This window comes from Cebus imitator, unplaced genomic scaffold (genome assembly GCF_001604975.1).
Source record: "Cebus imitator isolate Cc_AM_T3 unplaced genomic scaffold, Cebus_imitator-1.0 Scaffold258, whole genome shotgun sequence".
Taxonomy (NCBI): Eukaryota; Metazoa; Chordata; class Mammalia; order Primates; family Cebidae; genus Cebus; species Cebus imitator.
In genome coordinates this window covers 6,230-18,567 of record NW_016107573.1, presented here as the reverse complement: position 1 = coordinate 18,567, position 12,338 = coordinate 6,230, and the positions used below count along the sequence as shown (strand labels likewise).

The 12,338-nt window shown below is 41.0% G+C and overlaps 2 protein-coding genes across 2 annotated transcripts in view; one reads left to right on the top strand and one right to left on the bottom strand.

The window, feature by feature from the left end:
• XBP1 (X-box binding protein 1) overlaps positions 1-3,006 on the top strand; it is a 5,963-nt gene extending 2,957 nt beyond the window's left edge. The window contains 4 exon segments of the mRNA XM_017499463.1: positions 940-1,068; positions 1,882-1,941; positions 1,944-2,027; positions 2,342-3,006. Of these exon segments, the coding sequence (XP_017354952.1) occupies positions 940-1,068; positions 1,882-1,941; positions 1,944-2,027; positions 2,342-2,896 (828 nt within the window). The 3' untranslated portion in view covers positions 2,897-3,006.
• Positions 3,007-9,025: 6,019 nt separating this feature from the next.
• The window catches only part of CCDC117 (coiled-coil domain containing 117), an 8,303-nt gene continuing 4,990 nt past the window's right edge, over positions 9,026-12,338 (bottom strand). The window contains exon 3 of the mRNA XM_017499464.2: positions 9,026-12,216. Within this exon, the coding sequence (XP_017354953.1) occupies positions 11,979-12,216 (238 nt within the window). The 3' untranslated portion in view covers positions 9,026-11,978. The remainder of the gene's footprint in view (positions 12,217-12,338) is intronic.

Genomic DNA, 12,338 nt, shown 5'->3' with positions numbered 1-12,338 from the left:
GCCTCCCAAAGTGCTGGGATTACAGGCTTGAGCCACTGCGCCCGGCCTTATTTCTATTTTTTTATTATTATTTTTTAGACAAAGTCTTGCTCTATTGCCCAGGCTGGAGTGCAGTGGTACAGTCCTGACTCACTGTAACCTCTGCCTCTCAGGCTCAAGCAATTCTCCCTGCTTCAGCCTCCTGATTAGCTGGGATTACAGGTGCCCCACCACCATGCCCAGCTGGCTAATTTTTGCATTTTTTAGTAAACACAGGGTTTTGCTATGTTGGCCAGACTGGTCTTAAACTCCTGACCTCAGGTGATCCACCCACCTTGGCCTCCCAAAGTGTTGGGATTACAAGCGTGAGCCACTGCACCTGGCCAAGAAAGTTTTAAAAAAAATTATATCTACATTAAAACCACAAGTCACCCTTTGCTGAATTGAGTATTAGCAGTTGGAAGCAGTGTGTTATTCTTGACCCCATGAAGTGGTACTTATTAAGTAGATTGTTTTTCTTTCTTTTTTTTGAGACTGAGTCTCCCTCTCTCTGTCACCAGTGGCTCGATCTCAGTTCACTGCAACCTCCGCCTCCCAGGTTCAATCGATTCTCCCACCTCAGCCTCCTGAGCAGACGAGACCACAGGCATGCGCCACCATGCTCGGCTTTTTTGCATTTCTAGTAGATACGGGTTCTCACCACGTTGGCGAGGATGGTCTCAGTCTCCTGACCCCATGATCCACCCACCTCAGCTTCCCAAAGTGCTGCAATTACAGGCATGAGCCACCTCGCCCAAGTAGATTGTTTCTCATAATTAATGGCCTAGCTTTCTAAAACCTACTATGAACAACACAAGCATAGAGTTTTCCAAATTCAAGAGGAAAGGAAACCAAGAATCAGGTAGATTCTTAACTGAAATAATTAGGTATTTCAATAGCCTCTTATGAACTTTCTTCCAGAACCAAAAACTTTTGCTAGAAAATCAGCTTTTACGAGAAAAAACTCACAGCCTTGTAGTTGAGAATCAGGAGTTAAGACAGCGTTTGGGGATGGATGCCCTGGTTGCTGAAGGGGAGGCGGAAGCCAAGGTAAATCATCTCCTTTATTTGGTGCCTCATGTGAGAACTGGTTCCAAGTGACATGATTATGTTTACAGTGATTATGTTTACAGTTTGAACTTCTGATCAAGAGCGTTCTTGAAAATTTCCTTCGGTTTTAAGACATTATCATGCAGGCAGAGTGTTCTTCCCCTAAAAAAGCACTTGACATTCATTTTTTAAGTGTGTAGTGATCAACAAGTTACGTGGCTCTGTAAGAACAAGTACTAACAAATGCAGTAGCCAACAAGATTACCATTCAATCATTAAGGAGCACCAAAGTAAGAGAGCCACTCAAATCAGACTCTGAGTGCTACTAAAATTAAAGTAGTCCTTTGATGAATATGAATAAGGAAAGGATTCTTTGTGATAGTGATACCTCTGTGATAAGAGAAGGGTGGTGTGTGATTGACAGAAGGGCAGCTTTACTCTATGAAGGTAATGTTCAGGAAGAATTTAAAGAATTACTTTTCAAAAAGATTCTAGGCTTATATTGCTATAGAACTTTATTATCTAAGAATATTATTATTGAGGATAGCAAGATAAGATATTATTTGTCAGTTCTGCTTAAATCTTTGCCTGGAGGAAGAAAAATGTTTCATTGTGTAGGAAATGTATAAGGAAGTCTTAACCTCCCTTTTCTTATCTCTAGAGGACTTAAATTGGAAATAACAATGGTTAGGGAAAGATTTCAGCTCTAAAGGACAGTTTTCTAGCTTTCTTGAAAGTGAGAATCACAGCTGTCTGGGCAAGCATTTCCTTGGGAACTTGAAGCTGTTTATTCACTTTGGTGTTTCCTCCCAGGGGAATGGAGTGAGGCCAGTGACCGGGTCTGCTGAGTCCGCAGCACTCAGACTACGTGCACCTCTGCAGCAGGTGCGGGCCCAGTTGTCACCCCTCCAGAGCATCTCCCCATGGATTCTGGCGGTATTGACTCTTCAGATTCAGAGGTAGGGATCATTCTGACTTATTCAAGAGCTATATAACCAGTTAATTCCGTCTGTTTGATGCTCGACATCCCTAACTAGACAGATGAGGGTAGAAGTTCAGTTTTGGTGGGGTTGGAGGTGAACATCAACTACCTTCCTAGTTCCAGATAACACAGGACATGGAGGGAAGTGTAGATAAAATGGGTCTGGTGGGTCCTGAGATCATCTTATAATGTAATGACTAATTTACATTATGGAACCCAATATGAAGTGTTCCAGTTAGATTTCCCTTGTACTCTGATAGTTGTACTTCATTTAATTTTTGCCTCTTGCAGTCTGATATCCTGTTGGGCATTCTGGACAACTTGGACCCAGTCTTGTTATTCAAATGGCCTTCCCCAGAGCCTGCCAGCCTGGAGGAGCTCCCAGAGGTCTACCCAGAAGGACCCAGTTCCTTACCAGCCTCCCTTTCTCTGTCCGTGGGGACGTCATCAGCCAAGCTGGAAGCCATTAATGAACTAATTCGTTTTGACCACATATATACCAAGCCCCTAGTCTTAGAGATACCCTCTGAGACAGAGAGCCAAGCTAATGTGGTAGTGAAAATTGAGGAAGCACCGCTCAGCCCCTCAGAGAAAGATCACCCTGAATTCATTGTCTCAGTGAAGGAAGAACGTATAGAAGATGACCTCGTACCAGAGCTGGGTATCTCAAATCTGCTTTCATCCAGCCACTGCCCGAAGCCATCTTCCTGCCTACTGGATGCTTACAGTGACTGTGGATATGGGGGCTCCCTTTCTGCCTTCAGTGACATGTCCTCTCCGCTTGTAAACCATTCTTGGGAGGACGCTTTTGCCAATGAACTCTTTCCTCAGTTGATTAGTGTCTAAGGAATGATCCAATACTGTTGCCCTTTTCCTTGACTATTACACTGCCTGGAGGATAACAGAGAAGCCTGTTGTGCTTCATTCAGAAAGCCAAAATAGAGTATACAGTCCTAGAGAATTCCTCTAAAGTATTTGTTCAAACCTCATAGATGACCCCCAGGTGTTGTCTTTTGACATCCAGCAGTCCAAGGTATTGAGATACATAACTGTAATTGAGAAATATTACTATAATTGAGAACTACAGCTTTTTTAAAGATTTTACTTTTGGAGTCGGGTGTGGTGGCTCACACCTGTAATCCCAGCACTTTGGGAGGCTGAGGTGGGCGGATCACCTGAGGTCAGGAGTTCAAGACCAGCCTGACCAATATGGTGAAACCCCATCTTAAAAAAAAAAAAAAAAAAAGATTGTACTTTTATCTTAAGGGTGGTAGTTTGCCCTAAAATATATATTATGTGTAAAATACTTAGGTATGTCTTGAAGTAGACATGGAATTTATTAATGGTTCTTTACCATGTCTCTTCCCCCTTTTTGGCATCCAGGCTTGTCTCCAGTTTTAGGTCCTTTAGTTTGCTTCTGTAAGCAAAGAGAACCACCTGACTGAGGGGGCTCTTTCCCTCATGTATACTTCAAGTAAGATCAAAAATCTTTTGTGAAATTATAGAAATTTACCATGTAAATGCTTAATGGAATTTTTTCCTGCTAGTATAGATTCTGAAAGGTGCTTTCTCCATTTATTTAAAACTACCCATGCAATTAAAAGGTACAATGTAGCAATCCTTGCTCTTTTTGATTTCTTCTAGGGCCATAAGTCTTATTTTCTCTCTGGATGTTTATCTGTGTGCTGTGGTAGAAATTTATCCATCTGAAGTGAGCCTGCCGCTTTTAAAGTAACTGAAGGCTTTTCCACTTTAATTACTGCCTGCTTTAATTCTGGAGTGCCATAAGTGATATAATCCATAATTTGAGTAGTTACTGTCTTTCTGAGACAGATTCTTCAGCCTAATTGACCAATATCAGAGCTAGCAAGCGGCAGAGCTAGAACCCTAACCACTATTTGCTATACCAGCTTATAAATGTTAAGACACACCATCACATAATCAAGATTCTCTTGCCCTTATCGTGGGGATAAGAGCATTTTCTAGACTCAGATTCCCTAGTTTCAACTCTGACACTGGTAAACTGGATAACCCAGGGGTTATATATAATCACTTATTTCCTCATCTGTAATGTTGGATAAGGGTATCTGTAAAGGTTGTTGAGAAGAGTCAAAGAGATGATGCATTATAAGCATTTAGTATATGCCAGACACCAGCCTAAACATTGGAAAGTTAGCTATTATCTCCTAATTGGAAGGGTTTTAATCTCTTCCAGAATTATATTGACTCAACTTGTTTCATCAAAGAATAAACCTCTTCAAGAAAAAAATCCTAGAGACATTAATACAACTCTCAAAGAGTTGATAACCTCTTCATCCTTACATAGCATCTTTTCCTTGGAAATCTTACAATGTTTTACAGGACTTTCCTTATTTATAAAAAGTTCACCTATGCCAGTAGATGAAATCATTCTATGCCAATTTAGCATGTAAATGCTGTGTTCCCTACTTAAGACTAACTCTGGGTACATCAAAGTGAATGAGTAGAAAAAAAGGAGGCAGGATTCAGAGAATCCCAAACAGCAAGGCAAAGTGAGCTATAGAATACCTTTGGTGTAGACTGGGTGCAGTGGCTCATGCCTGTAATCCCAACACTTCAGGAGGCTGAGATGGGTGGATCAGCGGAGGTCAGGAGTTCCAGACCAGCCTGACAAACATGGAGAAACCCCAACCCTACTAAAAATACAAAATTAGCCAGGCATGGTGGCACATGCCTATAATCCTAGCTACTTGGGAGGCTGAGGCAGAATTGCTTGAACCCAGGAGGCAGAGGTTGCAGTGAGCCGAAATTGTACGATTTCACTCCAACAAGAGTAAAACTATCTCCAAAAAAAAAGAAGGAATACCTTTGGTATAGTGGCTGGAGGCAAGTCAGCTGCCTTCAAGATCTGGTCACTGAAGCCAGAGAGCAATGCAAGCTTGCTTAGGCTCTTAAGTTTCTTAAGAAATTTATAGGCCAGGCACAGTGGCTCATACCTATAATCCCAGCACTTTTGAGAGGCTGAGGACAGCAGATTGCTTGAGCTGAGTTCAAGACCAGCCTGGATAACATGGCAAAACCCTGTCTCCACTAAAAAAAAAAAAAAAAAAAAAAATAGGCATGTGTGCATCAGTGATCCCAGCTACTCAGGAGGCTGAGATAGGAGGACTGCTTGAGGCCAAGGGGTAGAGGTTGCAGTTAGCCAAGATAAGCAGCGCTGCACTCCAGACTGGGTGACAAAGCAAGACTGCCTAAAACAAAAAAAGTTTCTGTATTATAAAAACAGCCTCCAGCTGACCTCATGATTGAAAACTTTATCTTACCTGATTTTCTATAACTCTGCAAACCTTAGTGCCAAGAATCTATTTAGGGATTGTATAGGCAGATGTAATTACAGATGTACTTTAGCCTCTATCATTATAGCACAAGCATCTGAAGGTTGAGGCTTAAGTTATTTATATTCAATGATACCACATGAAAGAGGCAGCTGTACTGACAGGACAGGCAGGACATATATAACCTCTGTAGAGTATCAGGGTTTTCATTTCCTGCATAGATGGGTAGAAATTACTAAACAATGCTCAGCCTTGAGAAAACACCTGGTATTCACGGACATTTTCATACTGAAACACCAAATTTAATGGTTAGAACCAAAAATCAAGATATTCCCACAAAACCAAAGCAAGATTTCCATTAAATGCAGAGCGTTTTTTTTTTTTTTTTTTTTTAGATGGAGTTTCACTCATGTTACCCAGGCTGGAGTGCAATAGCGCGATCTCGGCTCACCGCAACCTCCGCCTCCTGGGTTCAGGCAATTCTCCTGCCTCAGCCTCCTGAGTAGCTGGGATTACAGGCACGCACCACCATGCCCAGCTAATTTTTTGTATTTTTTTTTTTTGTAGAGACAGGGTTTCACTATGTTGACCAGGATGGTCTCGATCTCTTGACCTCGTGATCCACCCACCTCGGCCTCCCAAAGTGCTGGGATTACAGGCTTGAGCCACCGCGCCCGGCCAGGGTTTTTTTTTTTTTAATCTATTTTTTCTTTTCATGCATGTGGCAGGGAACAGAGAGTTATCTCATAACTGAGATTGAAGAGGCAAGTGGTAAGATGCCTAGGCCTCGTCACACCAATCTCTTTCTCTCCTTGCTTTGTTTTTTGTTTGTTTGAGACTTAATCTCTCGTCCAGGCTGCAGTGCAGTGGCACCATCTCAGCTCATGGCAACCTCCACCTCCTGGATTCAAGCAATTCTTCTGTTTCAGCCTCCTGAGTAACTGGGATTACAGGCACCTGCCACCACACCCAACAAATTCTTTTATTTTTAGTAGAAACAGGGTTTCACTATGTTGGCCAGGTTGGTCTCAAACTCCTGACCTCAAGTGATCTACTTGCCTCGGCCTCACAAAATGCTGGGATTACAGGCATAAGCCACTGCACCTGGTCCCCTCCTTGGTTTTCTACTAGATATGCTATTGGAGCAGAGAGAAAATAGGGACAGAACTATAGGCAGAAGGTAATACTACTTACTCCAGGCACACTTTAAAATATCAGTTACTTTCTAGTCTCTTAAGAATTTAATCTTGGCCAAGGCGGGTGGATCACAAGGTCAAGAGATCGAGACCATCCTGGCCAACATGGTGAAACCCCATCTCTACTAAAAATACAAAAATTAGCTGGGCATGGTGGTGTGAGCCTGTAGTCCCAGCTACTCGGGAGGCTGAGGCAAGAGTTGCTTGAACCCAGGAAGCAGAGGTTGCAGTGAGCCAAGATCGCGCCATTACAGTCCAGCCTGGGTAACAAGAGCAAAACTCCGTCTCAAAAAAAAAGAAAAAAAAAAGAAGTCAATCTTTATTCTTGTGACTTATAAATTTCATTAAGAAACAGGAAGACGAGGCCGGGCGCGGTGGCTCAAGCCTGTAATCCCAGCACTTTGGGAGGCTGAGGCAGGTGGATCACGAGGTCAAGAGATCAAGACCATCCTGGTCAACATGGTGAAACCCCGTCTCTACTAAAAATACAAAAAATTAGCTGGGCATGGTGGTGCGTGCCTGTAATCCCAGCTACTCAGGAGGCTGAGGCAGGAGAATTGCCTGAACCCAGGAGGCGGAGGTTGCGGTGAGCCGAGATCGTGCCGTTGCACTCCAGCCTGGGCAACAAGAGCGAAACTCCGTCCCAAAAAAAAAAAAAGAAATAGGAAGACGGCCAGGCACCGTGGGTCACATCTATAATCCCAGCACTTTGGGAGGCCGAGGTGGGAGGATGGCTTGAGCCCAGTTTGAGACCAGCTTGGGCAACAAAGTGAGACCCCATCTCTAAAAAATACATAAATCATGAAGAAATAAAAAAGAAACAGGAAGACTGGCTCGTTTACCTAGCAAACAGTTGTTGAAAGAAAACACTGATCTTTTTTTTTTAATCTTCTTTCCCCAGCCCCCTCCCCATTATTATTATTATTATTTTTAGACAGGGTCTAAGTTATACAGGCGGAAGTGCAATGGCAAAATCATGGCTCACTGCAGCCTCTAACTCCTGGACTCAAGCCATCCTCCCACCAGGCCGATCTCAAACTTGAGGGCTTAAGCAATTTTCCAACCTCAGCCTCTCAAAGTGCTGGGATTATAAGCATGAGCTACAGCACCCAACCAAAATCATTGTCTTGCTGTGGCTATAATCCACACTATTCTGATAACAACTACCTCATCTCTAAGATGCTACTGGTAATCTGAGGAATTAGGGATTTAACATAGCTCGAAGATTTGTGCCAAACTGATACATACTAAACCATATTTCCTTAAGGAGTTTAATGTTAGACTGCTTTAACTATATTATTATTTCAATGAAATCTAAATGATACGTTAGGTATTGCTGCAAAGACTCTAAAACCAACCGGTCAAGTGGAAAGAACACTGACTTGAGGAACTAGATGACACGATATACTTAGGCTTTAGTTTCCACAACTGCAATTAGCTAATTTTTAGCTGTGACTTCCAAATTTTCATTAAAAACAAAACATCATGCTTTTGTAATTGTATCCCAAACTTAACTCCCCCTGCCCACCAAATCAGAAATGCATTTATCAAAGAATGTAAATATGCAGGCAATTCTGCCACCCAGAGACCCGTCAAGTCTTAAGAAAGGAACAACCAGCCAGGGGCAGTGGCTCACGCCTGTAATCCCAACAGTTTGGGTGGCCAAGGTGGACAGATCACCTGAGGTCAGGAGTTCAAGACCAGTCTGACTAACATGGAGAAACCCTGTCTCTACTAGTAATACAAAAATTAGGCTGGGTGTGGTAGCGGGCACCTGTAATCACAGCTACTAGAAAGGCTGAGGCAGGAGAATCGCTTAACCCGGGAGGTGCAGGTTGCAGTGAGCCAAGATCGCACCATTGCACTCCAGCCTGGGCAACAAGAGGTAAACTCCATCTCAAAAAGAAAAAAAAAAAAAGAAGAAAGGAACAACCATGTAAGTGAATTATCACTGGGTTTTCCAGTCCCCATTTTCAAAGATCCCCAATCCAATACCCTCTCTCTGTGAACTCCTTGTCATTTCCAGCTCTACATTTGGAGACATACATATACACTTTTTTCTTTTTTATAGAGACAAGGTCTTGCTAACATCGCCCAATCTGGTCTCTCCTGGGCTTAAGTGATCCTCCTGCCTCGGCCTCGCAAAGTGCTGGGATTACAGGAGTGCACCATCATACCTGGCCCATCTGAACATTTTTGAATACACAGTTACCACTGCCATCTAAATACTAACAATAGCAGCGAATTGCTCTGAGTAGAAAGCAGTCTATGGGTTTTAGAATGGCAACACATAGCCTGCCTATTTTGGGAATAGCTAATTCAAATATGAAACTTAGCTTTATCCCAATATAAGCATCCTTTCAGGATAAATTTAAGTCCCTCACTGATATAAATGCTGCTTCAACTATAATTCAGAGGAAAGGAGATATCTGATTTCATTATTTAAGTGCAGAAATACAAATATCTCAAAAGTCCAAAACACTTAAGTTTTATTGAAAATGATAAAATACAGAAACACCAGATTCTCATTTTAAAGTAAAATTAACAGCATCTTCCAGAACATTCTACAACTGAACCATTCTTGTCACTATTGAAAAACAAAGCCAAGCTCCAAATCCAAAATAATAAATGAATCTGCTGGTAAACATTCTTATGGTTCTAGCCCCTACCTTAGTTATTTTTCTAAATTTTACATGTGTACCTTTCCAAAAAAGAATAGCATTTTTTAAGTGATTAATATTTATGAGAACTGGACAGTCTTCATATTACAAAAAAAAAAAAACCCAAAAAACAAAAACCACACGCACCCTACTCAAACTCAGATAAAATACACATTTGTTCATTAAAGCTCACCTGCTTTAGATAATTTTTTCTCTTCACACATTAGCACAGTAAGCCAATGTTTGATCCATGCTGCAAAAGCTATACAAAATGAAAAGCCTGGTAACTCCCTAGGAAAATCTTAAGGCAAAAGCAAAAGCAAAAACCTTATGCTACAAAAGTAAAACAAAAAGCAGAGGCATTGGGACTGTGGAGACGGCTCAGATGAATAAGCACCACATGGATGAAGAAAACAATTTTTGTACAAACATATGCAAGAAGATAAAGTCCAAAAAAAGAACAAAAAACATCAATTATCCTGCGGAAGTAATTATCATGTCAGATGACTCCTGAAATAATCTGTTTGGATTTTAATTAACAGAATCTTAATTCTCTTATATTCACCAATACTATCAAAGCTTTGTTTTGAGGGGTCTTTGAGTCCTTTTCATCATAAGACCTTTAGTCAGAGCTTGCCAAACAATTCCTGTAGAAGACAATCTTGGTGTGTTTTGGGTCCTTCTTGGAAAATCTGTCATCTCCCTTTCCATCTTAATGATAACTCCACCTCTGTGCAGTCACTTCATGTTTTTGTGTTACACTAGAACACATTTTTTAGCATGGAGATTTATTTAAGGCTACAAACTTTACAAGTTGGTCCCATTAAATAACGACTACAAGGCAGAAGTTTATCAAATGACATGAATCAAACACTTGCACATTTCAAAATAATACAGTTTACATTCATCTCAAACTCTGAGATTAAGAAACTATTAGCTGGTTTCCAACTGCTTTCAATACTGATTTGAAGTTTGAATAATTTTACTGTATAGACATTAAATATTTTGTTTAAATATTAAACATTAAATCTTTTCCTGACTATCCAGACAGAAAGAGAAAGCAGAAACAGGCAAAGAAGCAACAGTCCAATTAATAGACTTGTGACTTCTACGCCATCTGTAACAAGGGGAGGGATTTCAGTAAGGGTTTCAAAAACACCTGGAAGGTGGTTTCTAAAAATTCACCTTTATGTAACATAAGCCATTTTTTTCTACAAAAGGTATCTGATTCCTACAAAGGGGAAAGAAACCTAGAAAACAAAACTGGGATGGTGTCCTGTTGTGTGATGGAAGGGCATTATACCATTACACACATTTAATAACTTTTAGTGGATACTCTGTAGCAATAAAGAAATTATTTTACTTTGCCCTATCAGTCCCTGCCACACAGAAGAGCTCTTCCTGAGAAACTAAAAATTTCAAACCTGGCTATCCTCAAAGGACACTGGAAGCCTAGTTTAGGTACTCAAGATGAAGGCTTCCAGCTAGCAGGAAGCGATTCTCCATGACCTTTTAGGCTTACTGCACATAGTCTAAGCACCAGTCAAATTGGCTATTTCAGGAAACCTTAATGTCACCTGCTCATGTATTTTCAGCTAATCATTCACTGTTTTCTAAATTAATATTTAAAAACAACTTGCTGGCTGGGCACGGTGGCTCACACCTGCAATCCCAGCTTTTTAGGAGGCTGGGGTAGGCAGATCACCTGAGGTCAGGAGTTCGAGACCAGTCTGGCCAACATGGCAAAAGCCTGTCTCTACTAAAAATACAAAAATTAGTTGGGCATGGTGGCAGGTGCCTGTAATCCCAGCTACCTGGGAGGCTGAGGCAGGAGAATCGCTTGAACCTGGGAGGTGGAGGTTGTGGTGGAAAAAAAAAAACTTGCTAATACAAGGATAAATGTTTTTTTTTGTTTGTTTTTTTTTTTTAAATTACCAAAGTCATCAATGCTGGGTTTAGCTGACAAAGCGCTTTCTTAGGATGAACTAAAGGAAGCTTCCCCCACAGGCAATTTGCAGATGGGTTACCTCATAATCTGTTAACTATCATTCAAAGTCAATTACTTTGTAAACATTACTGAATAACTGGGCGTATCTATTATGCAAGGGAAACCAAGGAGCAACAGTGCCACAAGGCAAAAAGCCTTGAAGGAAAAACTTTGTGTATTTTCATTGCATTTTCAGAGTCAAAGAGGAAAGCCACAATACTATTGCTATTTAATCAACAGAGCTATAGTGAATTGATAACTAAATCACAATTTCTTAACAACAGATTTAAGCTACTGCTCTCTTCCCCTCCTTCTCCCCAAATATATAGTCACCACTGTAAACAGCTCATATCTACAAATAGGCTGTGACTTAACTGTCAGCATACAGTTGTAGTAGGAGCATCCTTCTTTCTTAATCATCTTTATTTCAAGGAGAATGTTCTCCAAGTGTCTGAATAGTCTAGACAATGTGACATATGATTGATGTCACTCTTACACACACAGCTTCTATACTTCCCTTTGAAGAGACTGTAAACAAGCATTCCTCTAATAAGCCCCACAGAAAACTGTTTTTCCCTTGAGACAAACTTCCTTGGCAAAAAGTTGAATTCAATAAATGGCTACCCAAAATGAGAGTCCCACCCCCAAATCACAGGTGGAGATATTATTACACCCGTTTCTTAAAACTTTCAAGTCCCTATACTATGCAAAGAGGCTCATAACTGAACACAGGATTCTTCTAACATTTGACTTTAGTGTAGAAATTGGCTTCTAGAGTTCCATCTCTTCTTCTGTGCTAGTAACTGTCTCCAAACTATTATAAAGAGACATCCCTGTTTGCCGAGGTTCCAAAAACAGTTCAGTTCTCTGAGGGAAGGCAGTGCCAGCAGCTGCATGTTTATCTTGGCTCTCTCCTGTATAGTTTTTAGCATTAGAGGATGGCTTTGGCTTATCAGAAAGGAGTTCAGGGAGGGGTTTCCAGAGAACAAGCTCCATGGAAGGACGGCTCCTAAGACATAAAATACAGACTTTTATCAAAAAATTTTAGGACATGAAAACTGTATGTTGAAAAGCAAACATTACCTAATACCTTAAGGACTGATGGTATCAAAACAGGAGATTCAGAACATA